Raw genomic sequence first — 27759 nt, forward strand, 5'->3', positions numbered from 1 at the left:
CCCACACGGAGGACAGACACTGGGGGATCGTATAAGGCTCAGCAGCATTGTCCAAACTCGACCATTTGGTGATAGATTTGGGAAATTTGATTTGGAATGTCTACTTTCTATCAGACCTTATTTTAGTGATGCTCAGCGAGGTGCCAAGACAAGGTGTGTGGAACTGCAGTAGAATGGACACCTCTGACTGAAGATACTGGTATGACTCATTCATTATCATCCAAGTTGCACCATCTCCTTCCTCATTCTCCCTGCCCATGCTCTCATGGAGGCTGACAGCATGGAAACAGACCCTGCAGCCCAACTTGTCCACAGGGCCCATTTTCTCAATTTAACCAAGTTCCAATTGCCTGCATTTGGTCCTTATCTCTCCATAATTAAGCCATCCATGTATGTGCCTAAATGTTTCTTAAATGGAGAAAATTATACGCAACTACCACCAATACTTCTAGGAGCTTGTTCCAGATGCTCACCACCCTCTGGGGAAAAAAAAAATGCCCCTCTGCACCCTAAATCTCCTGGTATCTCTCCCCTCTTACCCTAAACCTGTGGCTTCTAGTTTTAGACTTCCCTACCATGGGGGAAAACTATTGGCTGTCTACCTCATCTTTGCCCCTCATGATTTTTACAGATCTCTATAAGGTCACCCCCTCAGTCTCCTACACTCCAAAGAAAATAGTACCAGCTGATCTAGCCTCTCCTTATAATTTGAACCTTCCAGTCCAGGTAGCATCTGAGTTAATCTTTTCTGCAGCCTTTCTAGTTTAATAATCTCCTATCTATAGTAGGGTGACCAGAACAGCACACAGTACTCCACATATGGCCTCACTAAGGTCTTGTACAGCTGCATTCTTCACCTGACTCCTATACTCAATCAAAACTGAAAGAACTAGCCATTTGGATACAGAACTGGCTCAAAAGGTAGGAGAGAGAGGGTGGTGGATAAGCTGCAGAGCTGGGCCGAGAGGTGGCAAATGGAGTTTAATGCAGAAAACTGGTGAGGTGATTCACTTTGGAAGGAGTAATAGGAATAAAGAGTACTGGGCTAATGGTAAGATTCTTGGTAACGTAGATGAGCAGAGAGATCTCTGTGTCCCATATGCATAGATCCCTGAAAGTTGCCACACAGATTGATAGGGTTGTTAAATGTGTCAGCATTTTATTGGTAGAAGGACTGAGTTTCAGTGCCAGGAGGTCATTTTGCAGCTGTACAAAACTCTGGTGCGGCCACATTTAGTATTATGTACAGAAAGGATATTAAAGCATTGGAAAGGGTGCAGAGGAGATTTCCTAGGATGTTGCCTGATACAGAGGGAAGGTCTTACGAGGAAACGCTGAGACACTTGAGGCTGTTTTCATTAGAGGATGATGAAAGGTGACTTAATAGAGGCATACAAGATAATCAGAAGGTTAGATAGGGTGGACAGTGAGAGCCTTTTCCCTCAGATGGTGAAGGACAACACAAGGGGACATAGCTTTAAATTGAGGGGTGATATTTGTAGGATGTCAGAGATAGTTTCCTTAATCAGTAGTAGGGGTGTGGAATGGCCTGCCTACAACAGTAGTAGACTTGCCAACATTAACGGCACTTAAATGGTCATTGAAAGATAATGGAATAACAAGTTATTTGGGCTTCAGATTGGTTTCACAGATTGGCACATCAAGAGCAAAAGGGCCTGTACTGTGCTGATGTGTTCTATGTTCTATTTTTAGCTGGTGTTGTGTGACTTTTTTTAAAGCCAGGATAGAGTAAACAGACAAAATCTTTTCAAGGGGGTGGGGGAATCCAAAACTAGAGGGCATAGGCTTAAGGTGAGAGGGGAATGATTTAAAAGGGACCTAAGGAGCAACTATCTCACGCAGAGGGTGGTGTGTGTATGGAATGAGCTGCCAGAGGAAGTGATGGAGGCTGGTACAATTATAACATTTAAAAGGCATCTGGATGGGTATATGAATAGGAAGGGTTGAGGGGGATATGGGCCAAGTGGGACTAACTTAGAATATCTGGTTGGACGAGTTCGGCTTAACAACCTGTTTCCATCGCTATGACTCCATACAATATAGAAATTTATTTCTAGCTGTCATTAATCTCAAATTTACATTTGTGCATTAGACGTACAAAGTGAGTGTGAGAGAGAGAGCGACAGAGCGAGAGCAAGAACACGTGTGTGCATAAGAGTGAGCGCAAACAAGCATTGAGGATGATTATGGGTTATTAGCATTGGGCTATGGAAAGGTATGAGTTGTTGGAAATCACTGACCATTTCAGGAAGTCCACCACTTCTACTCAAGTCTAAATGTTTGAGGATGGTAGATTTTCTGCATTTCAATGAAGTTCCCTTACTCCAGCACATCCTGTGCATCGTTCACTTATACTGCTTAAACATTTGCATTGAAATCTTAACCTGGCTCCTAAATAAAATTACTCACCTACATTTTTGAGGAGCCTCCTGACCTTTAAGTGCAGTCATCTGTGGCTCCAATCAGTGAAGGCAGGGGAATGTGTAGTTTGGGAGGGGCTATTATAGTGGGGTCCCGCTGTCTGAGCTGGGATGTCTGGGTTCAAGTTTCCCCACAGAGGGCTGATTAAAAAATCCATAAATTAATCAAGTTGATAAAAGTATTGCTGGAGGGGTAGCGATGCACATGATCAATATTGGTGGGAAAAGGGAGGACAATAATTGATTACCATTGGAAGAGTGGCTGTAAAATAAAAGAATCTGAGGAATTCTCCAGCCCTTGGGAGTTGGGCCTGTACTTGTTTCACTGCATCAGTGACAATGCTGACATAGCCTCTCAGATGTGAGGCAGTGTCTTTCCCTGTATCAACCAGTTATGGGGCAAGATGGAGGGAGGTGGAGGAGATGGCCTCAGAATCCCTGGGCTCGGGCCATGTCTGGAAGGTCCACACTTGCTCCACATCAGGCAGGAGCGAAGACCACTGGAGGGAGTAAATGCGGATTGGGATCTTTGTGCATCAGCATTGAGAGAGATCTTGCCCTACTTCAACGAGACAGAGAGAGAGACTCGCACAGACACAGAGAGAGAGAGAGAGAGAGAGACTTGCAGAGACAGAGAGAGAGAGAGACTCGCAGAGACAGACATCCCAGGTGGGTAATAAAGAACCAGAAGACCATTGTGGGGATAAAAGGTTCCTCCCTCAGACCACAGACTCAAAACATAAATTACCAGGAGCTTTCCACTGTAATGGAGCTGCTACATTTGACAAAATATCGACTCATCGCACATTACTTTATTTGGAGGAAGTGACTGAAAGTAACAGGATAAGGCTGCTCTACTTATTATAGTGGGGCCATTTTATTTAGCTACATACACTATGTAGCTAAGTGTGAAGTGATTCACTTTGGTAAGAGTAATAAAAAGATGGATTACTGGGCTAATGGTAGACTACTTGGTAGTGTGGAAGAGCAGAGGGATCTTGGTGTCCATGTACACAGATCTCTGAAAGTTGCCACCCAGGTAAATAGTGCAGTGAAGAAGGCATATGGCGTACTGGCTTTTATTGGTAGAGGAATTGAGTTCCGGAGTCCTGAGGTCATGCTGCAGTTGTAGAAGACTCTGGTGCGGCCGCATCTGGAATATTGTGTGCAGTTTTGGTCGCCATACTATAGGAAGGATGTGGAGGCACTGGAACGGGTGCAGAGGAAGTTTACCAGGATGTTGCCTGGTATGGTAGGAAAATCCTATGAGGAAAGGCTGAGGCACTTGGGGTTGTTTTCATTGGAGAAAAGAAGGTTTAGGGGTGACTTGATAGAGGTGTACAAGATGATTAGGGGGTTAGATCGGGTTGACAGTGAGAACCTTTTTCCACGTATGGAGTCAGCTATTACAAGGGGGCATAGCTTTAAATTAAGGGGGGGTAGATATAGGACTGATGTTAGGGGTAGGTTCTTCACTCAGCGAGTCGTAAGTTCATGGAATGCCCTGCCAGTAGCAGTAGTGGACTCTCCCTCTTTATGGGTATTTAAGCGGGCATTGGATAGGTATATGCAGGATAGTGGCTTAGTGTAGGTTAGGGGTGCTTTGATCGGCGCAACATCGAGGGCCGAAGGGCCTGTACTGCGCTGTAATGTTCTATGTTCTATGTTCTATGTTCTATGTACTTGGATGAGAGAAGGGAGCCTCATCGGTGTGAACGTTGATTTAAGATGCCACTTCAGATTGACAGGCCCGTGCCAACACTGAGACAATGCTGCAGAGTCTGAAATGCTGCTTTTTTTCAATCCCTCCCCATCCACAAATAAAATCAAGAGTAAACACATGAACAGAAAAAAAGATTTCAGTGTCATTGATCAATTAACTGGGAAACTCCCCTCCCCAGGACGCTGGTCAATAATTCTCTTCAAAAGTTAACTAATTATTTCTTCAAATACTCCACACAAACTCTGAAGGCACTCCAAAGACAATTCACGAGAATGCAAAACACTTTGGGAAATCAAGTCTGTGATAGATTCCTCACTGACAGAATGACTGGGGTATATTGCAATGATTGGGGACAGTGCAAGATCAGTTTTACAGCAGTGACTGAATACACCTTTGAAACCGATTGTCACAATATTAAAACTTTATTTAAAACAGTCTTGCTAAATCACAGACTGATTTAACAAAAGCTTACCCAGCAACTTCCAGTGGCTCAACAGATCTGACCAATTACAAAACGAGGCCCGTTTGTATTTGCCCAGGATCCTGGCTCTATATGGTACAGACATCCAGCATGTTGACTAGAAGTAAAATATCACATTTAGAAACAGAATACAAGTTCTTACAAAAATAACAGCATCTTCCCCCTTTGGAAAAACTGCTAATTTATGCAAAATTCTTCAAATGGATTAAAAAACTAAAAATTCTGGCCACTTCGGGAAAATGTTTCACTTGCGACTCCCATTAGGAATTCGAACTGATCTGCTTCACATTGGCAAGTTCATAGACAGCTTTTAATGAAGGGACTATAACCTCCAGCTGGGGCCACACACCCTATCACAGGCACAGCTTACACTTTCACCTCTAGGCTTGCTCCCAGCGCAACAAGATAACTGGTCAGGGGCAGTCTGACAGGGCCAGTATTACGGGATGTGCATTTAGCTATACAGCTGTACTGGCCAGCCCAGCCGGAGGGAGGGGAGACCCAGCATTCACTCCCTCTGGAAGGGGGGGGGGGGTCACTGAATGACAATCAGGAACCCTGGCCGATTCTATCCTCCTTCTTCCAGATCCCCACAGCCAATTGCAATCTCCAGCCTGAACACAATATGAAGATCCAACGAAGTCAGACAGAAACGAGTCTGAGTGTTCAGTTGGTAGCTGTTTGAGGTAATGCCTGCAGTTCAGCAGTAGCTATTGTCCACCCCATCCCCCTCAGGGCGACACTATCCCCTCCTGGGCCTGGTCTGAATTGTTCTTCCCAACCTATAGCATCTGGAAATGAAGGGCTTTCAGTGAATACATCAGACACTTTGGTCTTTCTGTTCAGTCCTAAGCTGTCACATCAACAGATCCAAGTCTGAAATACAGATAAGTGATGGTTACTTAAACTCCCCCTAGATTTTCGTGGGGGAGGGGTGCTCATGTGTGCGCAAGAGAGCCAGCGAGAACAAAGCGTGCAAGAACGAAGGTGTGAACGAAGTGGGTCAGCGCACGAGGGAGTGTCCGAGACAGAGACAGAAGGGAAGCTGGTGAAGGGCAGCTATGGAAGGGCTCACGTTTAAAGAGCTTTGAAAGCCACATCTAGCTGTATAGCTCAGATGATGCTGGAGATGAAACAGCAGCAAGAGCTGAGGACGCTTCGGTCAGTCTCTGATCAGTACAGCACAGCTTCCTGTCCTCACATTCCCAAGTTGTGAAATTCTTAAAGTGACAGCATTCAGGTTCAGATCCTTTCGAATCTTGTCTGCATTTCGTTCAGTGACAAACAGCAGTGGCTCAAGTTGCCTTACCAGAGGACACAGAGCTCAGGAGCTGCACAGGGCAGTGACAGACTTCAAACACATTTCAATAGTTTGGGTTAAGAGGTCAAAATGATTGGATACAGAATAATTCTGATTGGGACCTGAAGGGTTATTTCTGGGCAGCTCAGTTCCTGCTTGGCTAGTTTCTGGACACACAATTTCAGATTGGGAACTGGGTTTGGTGTCGAATGTAGCTTTAAGGGTGAAGGGGGAACAGGAGTGCTGATACGATGCATGGTTTTAACCTAGTGACAAACCAGCAATGTCCTGACCCAGCCTAGAGGAAGATCATCTCTGGCTGCTGCCTGGCTCCTACTCAAGCCCCCTGGAGGAAGCTGGATCAGGCAAACTAACTGCTCGTTAGGTCTGCCCCTCTCCTTCCCTCCCGCAAGGTTGATCGACTGAGTGTGGCTTTACAGGCAATGGAAACATCCTCGGAGGTCATACCCCTCACCAGGGCAAGAGTCCCAGCACTAACCAGCAGGGTCCAAACTGGAGCTGCACCTGGTTTCCACACAGTCACTAAGCACCCTGGTCTCTGCAGGAAGTAACCAGGCCATCAGATTGCAGGGCACCAGTCTCAAACGTTTTGTGCTTTAAATGCACCAGATGCAACTGGCCTTTCCCCCAGGGCAGGTTGTGCTAGGCTTGACCAGTCAGATGTCAAATACAGTTAAAACGCACACGATGTACAACAGGCAGGGGGGGGTCAGCATCACCACACATCATGCCAGGCTGCAGAGGGAGAAATATCTGATCAGGGTCAAATCACAGGCAGCCTCAGGTGACACGATGCCACTTGACCACTGCAGACAGTTTTGTACACAATCCAAAACTCTCCCATCACCATCAAACCAGGTGGAATCACAACACAAGCACATTAAGACCCTATGAGACTTCCCTACCCAGTTAAACAATTTCAGGCAGGCATTTCTGGACAAGGTTTAACTACTGTTCTTGTTAAAACTGGTTAGTCCTGACTGTAAAAATAAAACTCAGTTACTAATATCACGCGTGTACACATTGGGGGAGGCAGGGGTAAAAGTTCTAGGATCATGGCACACAAAGGAGTTCTCTTAGTGACATTTTTTTTTAAAAAAAAAAAGAAATCTTTTAAAAATTCTTGGTAACAAAAAGTGCCAATTCTGTTTTTATCCCAGCTGAACACATCCTTTCCACAGCACTGCTGTCAGCTCGAAGAGGCATACACATTCTTCAGGGAATAAAATTAAAAAAGACCATTCACGGGGGAGGGGGAGGGGGAGGAAGAGCTCATTGCTGTCCCATACAGATATGGCAATCCTTCAGAGTCGGGTCGGCGAGTGCATGCCTTCAGGAATGTACGCAGAGTTTGAAAATACCACGCACTCTCGTGGCCCTTCCCTCCACAGAATTCTTCGGCAGGCTCAGGGTTTACACAGAGGTTTCAGGCGGAGGTCTGGAATGGGTGGGGGTGGGGTGGTGGGAGGAGGGGCCTTCCTTCAGAGGAAGTAGTCAGCAACTGTCTTTTTGGCCGACACCCCTCGCGATTCTTGAGGGGCAGCTTCAAAAATTGTAAATTCCTTCTCCAAATGTTCGTCCAATTCAAGTATTGCTGCGACGTTTCCACACCTGGGCAAAGATAGGGGACAAGAATCAAAATCAGACACTGAGCAGCCTGGGAAATAGAACACTAGAGGATGTTCAATGTTAAACGCTTCATGGACTGTTCATTGAGCTCTCAGTATGGTGTACTTGCTCACTCTGAAGCTACATACAGCAATATACAGGGCAAAAAGGGAGGACTGCAGATTCTGGAAATCAGTCTAGATTAGAGTGGTGCTGGAAAAGCACAGCAGGGCAGGCATCATCCGAGGAGCAGGAAAATCGACATTTCGGGCAGAAGGGCTTTTGCTCGAAATGTCAACTTTCCTGCTCCTCAGATGCTGCCTGGCCTGCTGTGCTTTGCCAGCACCACTCTGATCTAGAAATATACAGGACTCTGCTCTTCACAGATGGAGAAAAAAAACATACCCTGTTTCAACTTAAGTTAACGAGTGACACCCATTTTTAGCTCGTTCCTCAGGGCAATGCCTTGACCAGAGTCCTTGTTTTAATTTTAAATTAAGATTGGCAGTTAACTGTCAGCCCTCATTAACTGATGCATTCACCAATGGCAACATCTCTACAATGCAACGTTCAACTGCCAACTAATCAGCACTTGCCTCTCAGTACAAACACGTCAGTTTTTCCCCTTAAAGAGAGCTGCCCTGCTGTGTATAAAAGCTTTGATAAACGTCTGCTTTTCTTCAACACAGATTCTGGACTGCAATATAACTTAGCACTCTGCTTAACTGGTGATAGCCCTCTGGTTTTTTAGCTTCTGAATCAGGAGAATCTACTCTCAGACTTAAAGTGACACCAAACTAGTTATTCTTAGCAGTAAGTGGTTAAAGAGGTAGCGATAACAAAACCAAAAAAAGACAGGTATATAAAAACATAGCACAAATGCTGGTGAATGGAAGAGATAGAAAGGACATTGGATGATAGATCAGATGATAGTAAGAGCGTCAAAGGCACAGTGACAAGTAACTCTGCAAGAGATATTAAAATCAAAAGGGTAAGTTTTACAACTGTATTCAGGATGAAACGTCACTCGTGGGTAATAAGTCTTTAAAAACTGAATGGTGAGGTTGTCAATTAAATAAGGAAAATGACAAGACACTGAAAACTTAGCATTTGTACTTAGAGCACAGGAAGGGGGAAACATGCTGGACTTTGAGATAACTAAACATTGGATCATTGACTGGAACTCACCAAAATTAACACAAGCAAAGATAAAAATGACACTGAGGAGTGACAATTCTTCAAGATGGATTCCACCTCTGGGTTTAAGAGATGAACAGGAAGGAACATTGCTAACTATAATCTCTCTTTCAATTCTGTAACTGTTCAGTTAGTTTTCAAAACTGCACGTGTCACTCTGCTATTTAACAATAGGGAGGAGGAAAATCAGGTAATTAAGGACCAGTTAGTTTAACATCAGTTACTGGAATAAGACTGGAGTTTCTAACTGAGGATAGAGTGACCGAAAAGCTCAGAGACAGCCAGTGTGGATTTGTAAACCAGTACGTCAAAGCCAATGAATTGGACTGCATCTCTCCAGGCAGTAGACAGGACCAGTAGCTAAGATGTGCCTGTCTGGGATGTGGGTAGGGTGAGGTACGATTACTGATCAGTATGTGCTCTACGAAACTGATGCTTCCAATGTTGCTCGCTGGCTGGGTCAAGGAACACTGTCAACCAGCACTGTTCAGGCAATCAGCCAAAGACATAGGTTCTAACCTTCACCATTCCTTTCTCAAAATACTATCCAACTGGCCTTATAGCTTGATCCCATTGTTTCGAAGTGTTTCAACTGCCTCAACTTCTTTGTCCCTTCTGACTGACAACCCCATATCCCCAATGAAGATCAACCTTTTGCAATCACATCAGATTAGATCAGATTAGATTACTTAGTGTGGAAACAGGCCCTTTGGCCCAACAAGTCCACCCCGCCCCGCCGAAGCGCAACCCACCCATACCCCTATATTTACCCCTTTACCTAACACTACTGGCAATTTAGCGTGGCCAATTCACCTGACCTGCACATCTTTGGACTGTGGGAGGAAACCGGAGCACCCGGAGGAAACCCACGCAGACACGGGGAGAATGACTGTGTGAAGTTTGCACAGTCGCCTGAGGCGGGAATTGAACCCGGGTCTCTGGCGCTGTGAGGCAGCAGTGCTAACCACTGTGCCACCGTGCCGCCCTACAGTGGGTTAATTACTTTCATTCTCTTCTTACCCAGGGGGTACAAGGAACTGTTGGTGGGTAGTCACCAGGGCAATGAAGGAATCGCAGACTAAATTTACATACAAAGGTCCCAAAAGCAATAGGACCATGTTAGTTGAGGGATAAAGTTTGGCCAGACCAGAGAGGGCTTAAAAATGTGTTGCTGGAAAAGCGCAGCAGGTCAGGCAGCATCAAAGGAGCAGGAGAATCGACATTTCGGCAGAGGGCCGCCCTGCTCATCAGAGACTGACAAGGGAACGCAGACAGCTACACGAGGGGGTTTGACTGAGCTTCAATTTAACATCCCATTTGAAAGACGATATCTAAATGTAGCCCTTGCTGTGGGTGCACAGTAGAACAGTACCCTGCTCGACACGGAGATAACCTCACGAGCAGGGAAATCAATAAATGGAAGCAGTTTCTGTTTGGTTCCATCAGGCAGCCAGTGCCTGCTGAATTGTTTTATTAAAAATAACTATAATCCAGAGAAGAGGAAACCATCAGACACCCGAACCGTGTATTTAGTGAGCACTCACCTGTAGCAGTAATTGGGGGCTGACCAAACAGTTAGCACGGTCTCGTTGAAGTGCCACTTATAACCCTCCATCACCAGCTGGTGGGCACGGCAAATCAGATCTATGCTGTTGGCAGCATTGAAGTGGGCAACAACATCACTGCCAAAGAGGTAGCCAGCTCCTCGAGGACTGATGCCCCAGCCGGTGGTATCTGGGAAAAAAAAACGTAAGACAAAGATCAGCTGTCGGCTTGACGATTCAAACAAAGGCAAGGCTATGCCCGAGGCTGGTCAAAGAGAAATACTGGGTTAAAGGCTGCAATGACCATTGGCAGCACCATACCATGGCAGAATGCCAAGTTCACTGCATTTTTGGAATAGAAAGATAGAAAGACAATCTCTGTAGGAAACTCAGGAGAAACTTCGTTACCCACAGAGTTTGAGGATGTGTAACTTGCTACAACAAGGAGCAGTTCAAATGAAGAGAATGGATGGACAGGAGGCCAAGTGCAAAAAGGGGAAAGGAGTAGCAGATAACAGTGATAGAGTGCGATGGTGTCAGGAGGTTTGTGCAGAGTCCCAATGCTGTTCATTCTGTGCAGTACCAAACAAAAACAACAGCAGTACAGAAGTCTGCTTTCTCACCCTCCACCCACCCAGCACCATCACATGGACTGACTGAAACAATTTGAGAGTTGATCAGTTGCTGTTTACACGTGGGATTGAGCAGAGGACCTGCCCGTGTTGCTTGGTCATGGGCATGTCCTCCAGTGACAGAGCAGGATTCAGAGAGAGGCCTTACAGCCTCCCCCAGGAGGGGCTGGGGACTGGTTTGTCACCATTAGGTAACGAGTGTGATTGGAAGCTGACAGCAGGCTCCTGTAAGAGTCCATCAATAGGCAGTCGCCTCAAAAATACACCCACTGTGCACACTTTGTGCATGTTCGTGTTCAGGATGTAATTAAACAGATGAAATCCAATGCAATGGAGTATAAAGCCTTAAAGCAGGCAGAAAAATCAAGGATGAAACTGAAAAAGTAGGAATCTTTAGACTCTGCTGCTCTCTATTGGTTAACCTGTTTAGCATAATCAAGATTTGGAGATGCCGGTGTTGGACTGGGGTGTACAAAGTTAAAAATCACAACACCAGATTATAATCCAACAGGTTTAATTGGAAGCACACTAGCTTTCGGAGCAATGCTCCTTCATCAGGTGATAGTCTATACAGCCAATTAAAATGTTGAAGTACAAATTGTGGAATGGTGGTCAGGAACTGATGATCAAACTGTCCACCCTCCCGACCTGGGAGAGCCAGAAAGGACAAACATTACCACTTGCTCAGCCCTGCTGTCAAGGGTTGGAATGAGACACTAAACTACTGAACCATGAACTGATTAACATTACCTTGATGGATGCTGCCTAACCTATCGTGCAGGTCAAGTGTCTATCCCTTCATTGATCAGGAGGCAAGTGACCTCAGCAAGGCACAGACACTTGGGCATTCAGGCAGACACCTGGCAGATACACCTTAACATGGAGAAGTATGGGGTGTTGCATATTTGACAAAAACAAGGACGAGAAGTACACACACGATGGAAAGATGCTGGCAAGTGTAGTTCAACAGAGAACCCCCAAGTTCAAGTCCATAATTTGATCAGAGGCACAAGCAAATCAGACTAATTCAGTTTAGATTAGATTAGATTCCCAATAGTGTGGAAACAGGCCCTTCGGCCCAACAAGTCCACGCTGACCCTCTGAAGAGTAACCCAATCCCATTTCTCCGACTAATGCACCCAACACCTGATTATTCAGGGAGAGTTAAATGAAGGGTCTGTTTCTGTGCTGTATGACTCTCTAATTTCATTTTAATTACAATGTTTTTTTTAAAAAGTTCATTCACCAGATGTGGACATCACTGGCGAGGCAGCATTTATTACCCATCCCTAATTGCCCAGAGAGCAGTTGAGAGTCAGCCACATTGCTGTGGGGCTGGTGTCACGTGGGCCAGACTAGGTAAGGATGGGAGATTTCCTTCCCGAAAGGGTACTGTTGAAACAGGAGTTTTTCTAACAATTGGTTTAATCTGAAAAGATCCTGGATTTTGTTTTAGCACAACTTGGATTCCAAATCTGCCATGACAGGATTGTAAACTGGGTCTCTGGATTAAGAATACTGTAGTGATAGTATAGGAGGCCATCACTTCCCCTTTAAAAACTGAAGAATTGGGCTGATTTTATACAAAGAACTTTGGTCACAGCACAATTGATTGAAAACTTGGCTTTAGAGAGGGTCATGGAGAGTTTACAGTGAAAACAGAACCAAGGTGATAGCAAGAGTGGGGAAAGTTTAGTAATGAGGGGGATAGGGTTAGTGATAGAGAGACAGAGTTGAAGCACAAGAGCGTGAGTGAAAGTTTTGATTTAAATATTGTGGGAACCATTGTAATCAAGTCTATTGCCTCCTTGTTGGAACAATGTTAACCTGGTATTCAGAGTAGGGTGGGGGGAGGGGGTTTCCTACAACTCTAGTGAAACACAGGGCAGCTGCAGCATAAACCATTTTACTCCAGGGAGTGGTTGAACTAAAGACCACAGCATTTTTTCAAGGCAGCATTGGGCAGGTGTTTGAAACAACAGAATGAACTATACATGACAAATGGATAGAAGATGGGAAGCAGAATGGTTTTGGATTTGCTCTCAAAAGATCCTTCAGAAGGTTGTGTACATGGTTAGGCAACAGAAGACTGGACACTGAAGACAGGAAACAGTGTGTACAGTTCCAGACAGCTGCACATGTGGGCGCTACACACACACACACACACACACACACACACACACACACACACAGAGTACAACATTGACACGGGAATCAGACAGGACTGGGGGGAAAGTGGGCCACTGATGGGGAGATGGGATGCAGGATGGATATCTCCCTTCAGTCCCCACCCCACATAGACACAATTTACCTGGAGAGATCAGCAGCTTCCGGCCTCACCTCACATCACCAATGTGATCAAAATAGACAGGAAGAGAACTTAAAGATCAACTTAGGCTTGAGCGCCCATTTACATTCCAATGACCCCGGCTCAGGAAAGGCTATACACTTGAGAGAGAGGGTCAAATCAGACAATGAATAGTCTCATTTAGACTCAACTCCATAGCCATTTGGTGGCTCTGTAACCGACCAGTAAGTACTCGCTTTCCAGGGCAGCGGGGGTAAAACTAGCTTTAACTTGATCGAAAAGCATTTCCAGGATTTACCTTCTGGGTCAGACCAGAGGAGATCACACATTGGACCATCATGGGGCACCTCCTGCTTCCTGTCAATTGTTCTGATCTGATCCAGAGTCTGGATAGATGGAGAGAGGCCACCATGAACACAGAAGATCTACAAGAGATGACAAGAAAACATATTGCTTAAAAGTGAAAGCAAACATTGAGAAGGGGGGGGGGGGAGAAAGCGGCAGGGGGAGAAGGGGGGGGGGGGAAGAAGAGAAGGGGGGGGAAGAGAAGAGAAGGGGGGGGAGAGAGAAGGGGGGGGGGGAAGGAGAGAAGGGGGGGGGGAAGGAGAGAAGGGGGGGGAGAGAAGGGGGGGGGAAGGAGAGAAGGTGGGGGGGGGGGGAGAGAAGGTGGGGGGAGGGAGAGAAGGTGGGGGGGGGGAGAGAGAGAAGGTGGGGGGGGGGGAGAGAAGGTGGGGGGGGGGGGGGAGAGAGAAGGTGGGGGGGGGGGGGAAGAGAGAAGGGCACAACAACGTCTCTTCTTCAGGAGGCTCAGGAAGTTTGGCATGTTCAGAAGGACACTAACAGCTTTTACAGATGCACCACTGAGAGCATATTATCTGAGTGCCTAATGGCTTGGTAGGGCAACTGCTCTGCCCAGCACCGTAAGAAACTACAGCCCAGACCATCATGGTGGCCAACCTTCCAAGCGTGGACTCCACTTACGTCTCATTGCTGCAAAAAGGCTGCCAAAGACAAAGACCCATCGCACCCTGGTAATTGCCTCCTACAACCTCTTCCACAGGCAGGAGATACAGAAGCTTGAACACAAGTACCAACAGGTTTAACAACAGCTTCTTCCCTGCCAGTATTAGACTGATGAATGGAGTCGAACTTCAAATAATGTAATGTCGCTTAGCCCACGTCCTGTGCAGTGTAACCTGCATGCCTTACTTTACGTTTGTTTCCACCCTATGATCTGTATCTCCTTGTTTACGATGATCTGCCTGTACTGTTCACAAACAAAGTTTTTCACTGTATTTCAGATTTGGAGATGCCGGTGTTGGACTGGGGTGGACAAAGTTAAAAATGACCACACCAGGTTATAGTCCAACAGGTTTAATTGGAAACACTAGCTTTCGGAACACTGCTCCTTCATCTCCAGAAGCTAGTACTTCCGATTAAACCTGTTGGACTATAACCTGGTGTTGAGAGATTTTTTTTTAAAACACTGTACTTAGGTACACATGACAATACATCAAACCAAATTGTGTCATGCACGGAGGGTTCAGAGGAGGTCGATAAAAAGATGGATGGGGTTACAAAGGGAAGTTTCAGAGCAAGGCTGAGCTGGGCCAAGCACCAGATCCTACAGACAGCCCTGGTCAGGAGGACTGAGGGGTACAAGGGCGGCACAGTGGCGCAGTGGTTAGCACTGCTGCCTCACAGCGCCAGAGACCTGGGTTCAATTCCCGCCTCAGGCAACTGTCTGTGTGGAGTTTGCACATTCTCCCAGTGTCTGTGTCGGTTTCCTCCGGGTGCTCCGGTTTCCTCCCACAGTCCAAAGATGTGCAGGTCAGGTGAATTGGCCATGCTAAATTGCCCGTAGTGTTAGGTAAGGGGTAAATGTAGGGGTATGGGTGGGTTGCGCTGCGCTTCGGCGGGTCGGTGTGGACTTGTTGGGCCGAAGGGCCTGTTTCCACACTAAGTAATCTAATCTAAGTAATCTAATCCAAAGATAGGGCAAAGGTAAAGTGGGGAGGTAGAGGAAACTGGGCACTGAGCTGAAACAGGGAAGAGATTTCCAAATCAATCTACTGGGGACAGAATGGAACCAGTGTCTCGGGTATTAAAGGTGAGAGTTAACGGAGAGGTCAGAATCAAGAATATGGCACGCATTGTTCACTTTGAAGTGAGGTGAGGCTCCCCTGGGATGTTGGGAAAAAGGATATTGGACAGATCAAATCTCAAGGTCACAAGAGAGGATGGGAAAGTATATGAAAGAGTTGATGGCACTGGACACCTATGCACATGGCAATGAACAGTCGGTCACCTCTTCACATTGGCTGCCAGACCAGCTGAGTTTATCCAGTCCTCTCTGTTTGTAATTCAGAGTGTCATTACTTTCCAAGCACACAATAGCACATCACAGACAGCAGCAAATTCACTCAAGACCTTGGAGGTTCAATAATTTGGTACCTGACCATCAAATATATGTGCTCGCAATTCTGATAACCTACTTACACCGACATTATCCAAGGCCTGTCTGTGTCGGCTCACAACTCAGACCAGACCAGCTCAGTTCATTTTTGCCATCAGATACCCCAGTTTGCAATCTCTTCAGAACTTTAATTCAGAGAATCATCCTTATCACTCCCATTCTATGATGAAAATGATAGAAGCAACACAGGGAGACAGAAACACACGATAAACAAATTGAACATGCAATGTCTTTCATGGGTTACCTTTCCATCCACAACAGCAGAGAGACTAAGGTAGTCGAAGATCTCCGTACAGTACCTCCACACTGTAATCGATCCATATTTACGCAGACATTCATCATAGAAGCCATAGACCTGAGTAATCTGCCTGCTTTCATGGTTACCCCGGATCAACGTGATCCTGTCTGGATAGCGAACCTGTCACAAAGAGAGCCAGCTTAGCCAAGAGAAATGAAAAGGGAAGGTTTTTTTTTGTAGCAAGATCATTTTTGCAGCAGCAGGATGGTGAGAGTGAGGACCAGGGGGCTGCTGGGAAGGTAAATAATCATTTATCTCGTGAATAGGTGGAGAGCACACTGAGCAGGAGTGGACACAGGACGGCCGGATAAGTGAGGTAATATATTTGGACTGTTGCTTTATCCAAAACACTACTATAGCGGTGTCTCCCACCCATCCTCCTCCTCCAAGCAAAAAAAAAATGGTTCTGTGCACCGATTCAGTAAGGTTTGTAATTTTCTCAACCGACTCGTTGGGAATTCAGAACAGTGGGAATGCATGTTAGGGCAGTTGAATGCTCCTCCTGTAGAATGTGGGAGGCAAGGATCCCCACTTGCTGACGTCATCCGCGGCAAGTGCACCCAACTCCAGCTCCTCAGAAACTGCGTTAAGTGAACTGGAGCTGGATGAACGCCAGGTCATTCAGGAGACGGAGGGAATATGAGTAGAGTTACAGGGAGGTAATCTCACCTCAGGTACAGGGTTACGGTCAGGAGATGGAAAGGGAACAGGCAGACAGTGCAGGGATCTCCTGTGGCCATTCCCCTTAATAATTTTGGATACTATTGTGGGGGGACAACTGATGAGAGGAAAGCCATATAGTGGCCAGGTGTCTGGCATGGAGCCTGGCTTTGCGGCTCAGAAGGGAAGGGGGAGGGGATAGAAAAGTGCTGGTGTTAGGGGGGCTCTATAGTTAGGAGGAATGGACAGGAGATTCTGTGGTCGCGAATGGGACTTCCAGAAGGTATATTGCCTCCCAGGTGCCAGAGTCTGGGATGTCTCTAACCGAGTCTATAGGATTCTGAAGGGGGAGGGTGAGCAGCCAGAAGTCGTAGTGTACATTGACACCAATGACAGAGCAAGGAAAAGGGGTGAGGAGCCACAAAGTGATTTCAGGGAGTTAGGGTGGAAGCTAAGAAGCAGGACGAGCAGAGTAGTAGTCTCAAGATTACTACCAGTGCTGTGTACTAGTGAGGTGAGGAACAGGGAGCGAGTGTAGCTAAACACATGGCTACAGGGTTGGTGCAGGAGGGAGGGCTTCAGATACGTAGATCATTGGGGCACCTTCTGGCAAGGTAGGACCTGTACGTGAAGGATGGGTTGCACCTAAACTGGAGGGGCACCAATGTCCTGGGTGGGGGATTTGCTAGAGCACTTTGGGAGGGTTTAGACTAGTTGGACAGGGGGATGGGAACCAGAGCCAGAGATCAGAGGAAAGGGCAGTTGTTGAATGGGCAGAAATAGAATGCAGAGAGTCTGTCAGGAAAGATACACAGTTGACAGGGCAAAGGGATGGGTTAAAGTGTGTCTGTTTCAATGCAAGGAGTGTCAGGAATAAGACTGATGAACTTAGAGCATGGATCAGTACTTGGAAATATGATGTTGTGGCCATAATGGAGACACTGATTTCACGGGGACAGGAATGGTTGCTGGATGTTCCAGGGTTTAGATCTTTTAAAAAGAACAGGGAGAGGGCTAAAAGAGGAGGGAGAGTAGCATTGTTAGTTAGAGAGTGCATCACAGCTGCAGAAAAGGAGGTAGTTGAGGAGGGTTTGTCTACTGAGTCAGTATGGGTGGAAGTCAGTATCAGGAAAGGGGCAGTCACTTTATTGGGTGCTTTCTATAGACCCCCCCCCCCCCCCCCCCCCCAGGGCCAAGCTAGATATATCCAAGGTTACTACAGGAAGCGAGGAATGAGATTGCTGCGTCTCTGGTGATGATCTTTGCATCCTCACTCTCCACGGGAGTAATACCAGATGATTGAAGGGAGGAAAATGTTGTTCCTCTGTTCAAGACAGAGAATAGGGAAACCCCTGGGAATTACACACCAGTTAGTCTTACGTCTGTGATAAGCGAGGTACTGGAAAGGATTCTGAGAGATAGGATTTATAACTATTTAGAAAAAAAGTTTGATTAAAAGGTAGCATGATTTTGAAGGGGACAGGTCATACTTCACAAGTCTTGAGTTCTTTGAGGTTGTGACAAGACAAGTTGACAAAGGTAGAGTAGTGGATGTGGTGTATATGGATTTCAGTACGGCATTTGGTAAGGTTCCATATGGTAGGTGCATGGAGAGTGAGGAGGTATGGGATACAGGGAAATTTAGCTGTCAGAATACAGAATTGGCTGCCTGAAAGAAGACCGTGAATAGTAGTGGATGGAAGATATTTCACCTGGAGGTCAGTGACCAGTGGTGTCCCGCAAGAATCTGTTTTTGGGCCTCTGCGCTTTGTAATTCTTATAAATTACTCGGATGAAGAAGTGGAAGATTAGATTAGATTACTTACAGTGTGGAAACAGGCCCTTCGGCCCAACAAGTCCACACCGCCCCGCCGAAGCGTAACCCACCCATACCCCTACATCTACATCTACCCCTTACCTAACACTACGGGCAATTTAGCATAGCCAATTCACCTGACCTGCACATTTTTGGACTGTGGGAGGAAACCGGAGCACCCGGAGCAAACCCACGCAGACACGGGGAGAACGTGCAAACTCCACACAGTCAGTCGCCTGAGGCGGGAAATGAACCCGGGTCTCCGGCGCTGCGAGGCAGCAGTGCTAACCACTGTGCCACCGTGCCGCGCAGTGGGTTAGAAAGTTTGCCGATGACACAAAGGTCGGTGTGGTGTTGCAGCTCGTGTCGAGGGCTGTTGCAGACTACAACACGACATTGACAGACTGGACTGAAGTGACAGATGGAGTTCAACTTGGATAAGTGTGATGTGATTCATTTTGGAAGGTCGATTTTGAATACCAAATACAGGGTTAAAGACAGGATTCTTGGCAGTGTGGATGAACAGTGGGATCTTGGGGTCCACGTACATCGATCCCTCAAAGTTGCCACCCAAGTTGATAGGGTTGTTAAAAAGGCCTTCATTAGCAGGGGGATTGAGTTTAAGAACCGCAAGGTTTCGCTGCAGCTCTATAAAACCCTGGTTAGACCACATTTGGAATTCTGGTTGCCTCATTATAGGAAGGATGTGGAAACTTTAGAGAGGGTGCAGAGGAGATTTACCAGGATGCTGCCTGAACTGGAGGGTTTAGCGTATAAAGAAAGGTTAAGTGAGCTAGGGCTTTTCACACTGGAAAGAAGGAAGAGAGGTGACTTGATAGAGGTGTACAAGGGAATGAGAGGCAGAGATAGAGTAGAGATGCCAGAGACTTTTCCCCAGGACAGAAATGGCTGTCACGAGGGGTCATAATTTTAAGCTGATTGGAGAAAGGTATAGGGGAGATGTCAGAGGTAGGTTCGTTATGCAAATGTGGGGTGGGTACGGTGGAATGCACTGCCAGAGGTGGTAGTAGCGTCAGAGGCTTTAGGGACATTTAAGTAAATGCTGGACCAAGTATATAGACAGCAGTAAATTAAGGGGTGTGTAGATTAGGTTGATCTTAGATACAAAATTGTGGGCCTGTGCTGTACAGTTCTACGTTCTAACTGGTTATGTCTCTGGATCAACAATCCCAAGGTTGGGTGGTTGACATCTTATGGCTAACTGAGAAACAAGGTAATAATTTTGATCACATGCCAACTGAGTAGGACAGCTCCCTCACGTTCTTACATTTGATTCTAAATGGTGAAGAGCATTTGAGTAATTAAAAAGATGGCTCTGAACGTTCCCATCCTCAGAAGACAAGGCCGAAGTCATCGCAAAGGTCTTCAGTTAAAATTATCACGTGGATGATTCAATTCAGCGTCTGTGGGAGATGCCCATTGTCACAGATACAAGTGTCCATTCAACATTGTTCACTTCACTACTGGCTAAAGGCAATGGGCACAGTGAGATTCACTGGTCATGGCAACAATCTAACAGCAAGGACAGTCTGTACAGCAGAGCTCTCCACTGTCTGAGTCATATTACAACTGTGCAGCAACATCACTGGCACCTACACAATGAGGAAGGCTTCTCAGTTACCAAAAAAAGGTGTAATAAATCTAACCTAGCTAATCAGGCTCTTTACAATTACCAATCAGGTGACAGAAGAAGCCACGAATTGTATCATTCCGCACCAATTACTCATCATGGATCATTCAGGGCACAGTACAAATACAAAAACAGCATCTCACCCAGAGATGGGGAACAAGCACATGGGCGATGCCAACATCTCACCATTCCCCTCCCCAGACCCCATGTATTGGCATCCTGACTTGGACATCCATCACCATGCCTTCAGTTACAAGTTGCAAAGGCTGGAACTCTAACAGCAATACTCTCAAATTTTCAGCCCAACTGGAGATTAGTCAAAAAAATATTTAATTGAATTAACATGTCAAACACTGACTTTTGTTGTGATTGGGCAAGACTCTGAAGTGTGAAGCTTTCAAATGTGAAGTGTCAGCAACAAGTCTGAAGAAAGTGGATAGTAGTAGAGAATGAACAATATCACCGATACACAATCCACAAAACACCACAGCTCGGCAGCAGAGGCAGTATTTCACACAGGTTAAGTATAGAACAATAGGCAGTAATTGCACATTCGATACAACCGAACAGAGGAAGAAATAAGGTAAAAGGTATATGTTAAGGGCTGGATAAAAGGGGGTGGGCTGGTGTAGATCTGTTGCTCCTATAATATTGAAACTAGCTTATCTGGAGGTGTAATGACTGCACTTACTCACTTAGGCCATTAAGTGGAGCACTTCGTGCTTCCCCACTAATTTTACTTTTAACTTTGAAGCACTGAATCCATGGGCATGTTCCCTGATGTCACAGACGCCAAAGACTTTCATTGTCTTGTACCATTAGGACAGAATGTACATGAGCAAGGCATCCAATCAGCAGGGCCATATCGAATGCTCACACAACCTGTACTCAGCTCGCGTTATTAAATGGACAATCGAAGGCAGAAACCTGGGATAATAAGCTCTCACTTCACACTGGGAGCCGGGACCAACTGCGACGTCTCTGATCACTAGCCAAGTGGTAATTAGACAAGGGATTGACACAGTCATCTTCAGTTATTTCATTACTGAGCCCACGGTATTGTCCCAGCGAGGGAACTCAGATTTAAAGATGCACCACAAAGAGAGTGTCCAAGAGGGCTGCTTCCTAAACCCCAACACCCTCAAACCTGAGCCAGAAAACCAGTTTTTCTCTCGGCTGCTGGATTGTTGGTGACGTAGTAGCAGGTCGCTAACTGCAGCCTGGATTAGTCCAGAATCAGGGACAGGAATGCACATTTTAATAGGATTGGAGTTTCCCTGTCAAAAGACAACTTCAGATTCAACAGTGATAATTTTAAAAAATATATATATATATATATATATATATATATATCATTCCTAGCTTATGGGATATGGGTGGCTCAGTGGTTAGCACTGCTGCCTTACAGCTCCAGGGGCCCAGGTTTGATTCCAGCCTTGACTGTGTGGAGTATGCATATTCTCCCAGTGTCTGCGTGGGTTTCCTTCGGGTGTTCCAGTTTCGTCCCACAGTCCAAACCTGTGCAGGTCAGTTGGTTAAGCCACTGTGAATGAAGGGTTACAGGGACAGGGCGTGGGGTTGGGTCAGGTTGGGATGTTCTTCGGAGGGGCGGTGTAGACTCAATAGGCCAAATGGCTCTTTTCTGCTCTGGAGGGATTCTATGATTCTATGTGGAGATCACCGGCTAGACCAGCATTTATTGTCCATCCCTAACTTTTTCCATGGAGCAGAGGATGCTGAGAGGGTTGAGATATACAAAATTATGAGGGGCACAGACAGGATAGATTGCGAAAATCCTTTTCCTGAGACACGTCAAAGACCAAAGGGTGCAAGTTTCAGGTAAGGAATAAGTGGGTCGGAGGAGATCGGAGAAATAAAATGGTTTGAAATATGGGACATACCACCTGAGAGGGTGGCAGAAGCAAGTATTCTCAACATTTATGAAGCATTAGAAAGAATTCTTAAAATGCCAGAGCATAGTAGACTAGGGACTAAGTATTGGTGAATGGGATTGGTGCATGTGGTCTGCACAGACATGGTGGGCTGAAGGGCCTGTTCCAATGCTGTATGACTTAACTGCGCTCGACAAGGTGGCGAGCTGCCTTGTTGAATTGCTGCAATCCTTGTGGTGTAGGAACAAGCACAAGTGCTGTTAGGAAGGAATGTGCAGCATTGATACTAAGTGAAGGATATTATGCATTTTCAATTCAGAATACAATGTCTGTCCAAGACATGGCCATTGTGGGTAAGATGGCATTTTGGAGGACAGTTACACGATATATGGAAGAAAATGAGAAGTCAGAAAGATTACAGCAAGTTAATAGAAGTAACCTGGTGAAAACTACACAGAAATAGTAGTTAAAGAGTATGCACAGAACGTGATCACATACAGAAATAAACTCCTAAAATGGCAGTAAGCCGACAGAAGTAGCTTGGGTGACAGAGGGGGACCCTAGTCCAGGTTCTCTATAGCAGTGCTCAGGGATGACTGGTGGAAATGATATGTGGACAAGTACAGTCTTAGCCACGATGCCCTTCAGCATCAACAACTTAGTCCAAAGACTGGCTGGCTGTTTTAAAGCAATTACCAGAGGGCAGTCTACATTTATAGGGCTTACTACTACCAGAGATGACACTAAGCTCAAGGGGCCAAGAAAGAGAGTAAATATCAAACCCAGTTCCATCTCACCTTCAGCGCCAGTAGCAGCAAGAATGTCTCCACACTGTAGAAACCTCGGTCAACAAAATCTCCCATGAACAAATAGTTGGTCTCAGGAATGTCACCTCCAACCTGCGAGGTCAAAGTGTAGATGACAGTGTCAGTGCAGACTGAGCAAAACATGTACACTCAAACTCAAACTCTACAATAGCCATAGCGACTTGACCACTCAGATCCAGAACTGGCTTGTCCATCGAAGGTAGAGGGGAGTGGTGGAGGGATGTTTCTCAGGCTGGAGGTCCATGACTAGTGACGTTTCACAGGGATCCATTCTGGTACCTCTGCCATTTGTAACGTTATAACTTGGAACAAAATGTAGACCGGTGGTTTCCTAAGTTCGCAGACGACACAAAAGTCAGGGCAGTTGTGGATCATGTCAAAGATTGTCAAATGATATAGCGGGATATTCAGAAATTCAAAAGAATGAGGGGCCATCTTATAGAAACAAAATTATGAAGGGAGTAGGTAAGATAGAAGTAGAGAGGATGTTTCCATTAACAGGTGAAACTAGGACAGGAGGGCACAGCCTCAAGAATTAGAGGGAGCAGATTCAGAACTGAATTGATAATTCCTTTGTTTGTTCAAAAAAGGAAGGGATACAGTGAGAGCACAGGTAAGTGGATTGGAGGCCATGAAGAGATCAGCCATGATCTTGTTGAGTGGTGGAGCAGGCTCGAAGGGCCAGATGGCTTACTCCTGCTCCTACTTATGTTATGTAGATGGGCAGACAAATGGCAGATGGAGTATAGTCTGGGTAAGTGTGAGGAGCTGCACTTTGAGAGGTCAAATGTTAAGGAAAAGTATACAGTTAATGGCAGGACCAAACAGCACTTGTGTACAGAGGGATCTTGGGGTTGAAGCTCCTTGAAAGTGACCACCCAAGTAGATCGGGTGGTCAAGTGGCATACAGCAAGCTGATGTTTACCGGTGGGGGAACTGAGTACAAGAGTCAGGATGTCGTGTTGCAGCTTTAAAAGACTTTGGTTGGGCCACATTTAGAGAATGGTGCTCAATTCTGGTCACCACATTACAGGAAGGATGTGGAGGTTTGGAGAAGGTGCAGAAGAGGTTTACCAGGCTGCTGTCTGGATTAGAGGGTACGACCTATAAAAGGAGTGGTGGAGGGGAGACTTGACAGAAGTCTATAAATTATGAGACGCATAGATAGGGTTGACGGTCAGAATAATTTTTCCTCAGAGTCAAAACATCTAATACTGGGGGGACATGCATTTAAGATGAGAGGGATAAAGTTCAAAGGAGATGGGGGGTGGGCGGGGGGGGAGGTGGAGTGGCCAAATCTTTTTAACAGAGTGCTAGAACTCTGGAATAAAACACCAAGGACTGTGGCGGTGGCAGATACGATAGGGGCGTTTAAGGGAATGAAATGCAAGGAATGGAAGGATATGGACCAAAGGCATTAGTTTGGTTGGTATCATGCTCAGCACAACACCATGGGCCCATTCCTGTGCTGTACTGTTCTATGTTCCACCTGCAAGATCCTACTGCAAAAGGTGTAGACAAGAGACAGTTACCAGCTCATGCAGCCTCACTCAGCCTGAGGCCTAGGAGAGTGAACAGATGCTCAGATACCCTGAGACACACTGGAGGTGAGCAGGATACACGCAAACTCAACACAGATGGACACAAGGTATTTTTGTGTTCTTAATATTGTAACAGATACAAATCACCACACTCAATACGTCATGAACATACCTTAAAGAGCTCTTTGAGATCATAGAACTGCCCGTGGATGTCCCCACAAACCTGCAAGGAGAAACAACCAGCTTAGAAAATAAATGCTTACAAACAGACTGTTTCAGGATAAACATCCAAGGGCTTTTTGCCTTCTTCATTCTTCAACGGGATATGGGCTGTGTTGGGCAAATTCAGTCCAGCCCAAGCCTAATTGCCCTTGAACTGAGAGGCTGGCTGGGTCATTTTAAGAGTCAGCCATATCGCTTTGTCCTGGAGTCAAACGTAGGCCAGATCAGGTAAGGATGGCAGATTTCTTCCCTAGAGATCATTAATGAATCAGATGAACTTTCATGACAACTGATGATTATACACCTTCATGGTCACCGTTAGAAAATCTGGAATTGAAAACAATTTAATCACCAATTTTTAATTCCGTCAGCTATAGTGGTGAGATTTGAACCTGGGCATATCCCTGGATTGTAAGTACACTGACACTATCGCACCAACCTCCCCAAAGAATCGAAACATTTGTCACTCAAAAAGAAACCACATTTAAGAGGAACAAACAAAAATTGTTGAAGAGCTCAGCAAGTGCGGCTGTACTGAGGAAGGGTCACTGGATCCAAGCCTCTAACTCTGATTTCGCTCCACAGATGCTGCCAGACCTGCTGAGCTTTTCCAGTATTTTCTGTTTTGTTTCAGATTTCTAACATCCGTTGTTTCAGTTTCTATTCCACATTGAAAGGGCTGTTTATCTAGCAAGGAAGTAACTTGTTTTTTAAATTTATCGTTAAGTAGTTCTGTTTCCCTGAAAACAAATTGGGAAGAACCACAAATACTGCATGATCTCTCAAACAATAGAGGCAGCCCCAATCTGGTGGGGCTCTCAATTTCCTGAGGGAGTTGGGGAGGAACTAATATTCTTTCTGAAACTGGTTACGGGTGTACTTCACACCTCACCTTACTCGCGACTGGCAGGAGTTAGATTAAGATCCCCAACAGCAAGGTAACAGGCCCTTGGACCCAACAAGTCCACACTGACTGTCCAAAGAGTATTCTGGATTAGTGGTGCTGGAAGAGCACAGCAGTTCAGGCAGCATCCAAGGAACTTCGAAATCGACGTTTCGGGCAAAAGCTCAATTTCGAAGCTACTTGAATGCTGCCTGAACTGCTGTGCTCTTCCAGCACCACTAATCCAGAATCTGGTTTCCAGCATCTGCAGTCATTGTTTTTACCCTGTCCAAAGAGTAACCCACCCAGACCCATTACTCTGCATTTAAGCCTAACTAATGCACCTAACCGACACATCCCTGAACACTATGGGACAATTGAGCATGGCCAATTCACTTAGCAGGCACATCTTTAGATTGTGGGAGGAAACCTGAGTACCCAGAGAGAATCCACACAGACAGTCGCCTGAGGCGGGAATCGAACCCGGGTCCCTGGTGCTGTGAGGCAGCAGTGCTAACCACTAACCAGTGCTCAGAGTTGGTTTTTGAAAAACTTTGGTGTTAGGACATAGGCATGTCCCCTCACCTCCACCCAAGGCCCCAAAGAGTCTTTTCACATCCAGAGATTTTCCTGCACATCCACCCATCACATTTACAGTACCCATCTCTTTTAATGAGGTCTCCTCGACATAAGGGAGGCAGGACACCAACTTGGGAAGCATTTCAGGGAATATCTCTGGGACGCGCACACAGCAAACATTCCCACCGCTCTGTGGCTGACCAGTTCAACACCCCCTCTCCACTTCCCTGAGAACATGCAAGCCCTGGGCCACATTCACCACCAAATCCAAGCCACCCACCAAGTGGAGAAAGAACACATCTTCCACCTCTGGACCCTACAACCATAGAGGATCAACATCAACTTCACCAGTTTCCAAATCTCCCCTCCCACCAACTCACCCCAGATCGAACCCTCCAACTCGACACCACCCTCTTGATCGGTCCATCTTCCTTCCAACCTCTCCACTCCCCCCTGGCCTATCATAATTACCCCCCACCTGCACCCACCAATCACCATCCCATTTACCTTACCCACAGCTCCCCCCCACCCCCTTATTTATCTCTCACCCCCTTCCTCCTGATGAAGGGTTTATGCCCAAAACATGAATTCTCCTGCTCCTCAGATGCTACCTGACCTGCTGTGCTTTTCCAGCACCACACTTTTACTTCAGGTTGCGTCATTGGCTTGTATTTATTCCCCATCGCTGGCTGATTTCAGGAAGCTGGGAGTTTCTCTCTTTTGGATGCCAGCAGTCCACGTAGTGAAGGAACTCTTGCTGACGTCAAGTATCACAAGTTCCAGACATCCTAGTCATTCACACAAACCTACGTAACATCCCATAGATCATCTCAGCTTAGCATCAGGACACCAGCACAAGTGCACACTACTGCCCACCGTTTGGATAATACATGGTTATAACATAAGACAACATATGCAATCCAATTTAACAGAGACAATGACAGGAAGAGGCCATTCAGCCCATTATATGAAGAGCAAGGATGGAGGGTCAGCTTAGGTTGGGAACGATTTGATCTGCAAACTCGATCATATTAATGCCAAGCACACAGTGGCATCAGACACACCACAGGCTTCTCACAACCCCAACTTCAACAGAATCCAAGATTGCCTCACTGAGGATTTTTTTTCCCCCCCATTTTTATGAAACAAATTTGTCAAAGTTGGGTCCACTTCAATTTGAGGGACTGGCCAAAAACTGCATCATCTCATTTCACTTCAGGGGGCTGAAGCAAGGGGGCTCAGAGAAAGTACCTTGAATCCACTAAAATCCCAGATGCTCCTAAGCCCCAAAGCTCTGATAGCAGACATGCCCCAGCTCTGCCTGACTGCCCTTCCCAGATGGGGGTTGCTCTCACTAACAGTGTAGCACCACCTCAAATGACTTCAAACAGAGAAGAACATCATGAACCTTTCTTCTGAAAAAAAAGAAAAAAAATCTTGCATCTTTACAACGAATGCAGTTAAAGGCACAGCATTAGCTCCAAGTCAATGTAAGAATTTAACCAAGTAAACTCACCGTGACTGGGGAATCTACTTGTTGAACGTTGCTCTCCTCAGCAAGAATTTCCCTGTTTAAGAAGAAGCAAGCTTTGAGATCTTGATAATGGTACAAGTGAACTTCAGTACTGAAACACCACTCAGTTTAGATCATGGAGGCTG

At 46.0% G+C, this 27759-nt stretch overlaps 1 protein-coding gene across 2 annotated transcripts in view; it reads right to left on the minus strand.

Annotated features, from left to right (window-relative positions):
- Positions 1–4567: 4567 nt before the first annotated feature.
- LOC140487786 (serine/threonine-protein phosphatase 4 catalytic subunit-like) overlaps positions 4568–27759 on the minus strand; it is a 44535-nt gene continuing 21343 nt past the window's right edge. For both annotated transcript variants that reach the window (XM_072587041.1, XM_072587042.1), the window contains exons 4-10: positions 27617–27668; positions 24589–24639; positions 22846–22947; positions 15976–16149; positions 13554–13680; positions 10316–10505; positions 4568–7577 (exon numbers count right to left, since the gene is read on the minus strand). In XM_072587041.1, the coding sequence (XP_072443142.1) occupies positions 7448–7577; positions 10316–10505; positions 13554–13680; positions 15976–16149; positions 22846–22947; positions 24589–24639; positions 27617–27668 (826 nt within the window). In that variant the 3' untranslated portion in view covers positions 4568–7447. The remainder of the gene's footprint in view (positions 7578–10315; positions 10506–13553; positions 13681–15975; positions 16150–22845; positions 22948–24588; positions 24640–27616; positions 27669–27759) is intronic.

This window comes from Chiloscyllium punctatum, chromosome 17 (genome assembly GCF_047496795.1).
Source record: "Chiloscyllium punctatum isolate Juve2018m chromosome 17, sChiPun1.3, whole genome shotgun sequence".
NCBI classification, from domain to species: Eukaryota; Metazoa; Chordata; class Chondrichthyes; order Orectolobiformes; family Hemiscylliidae; genus Chiloscyllium; species Chiloscyllium punctatum.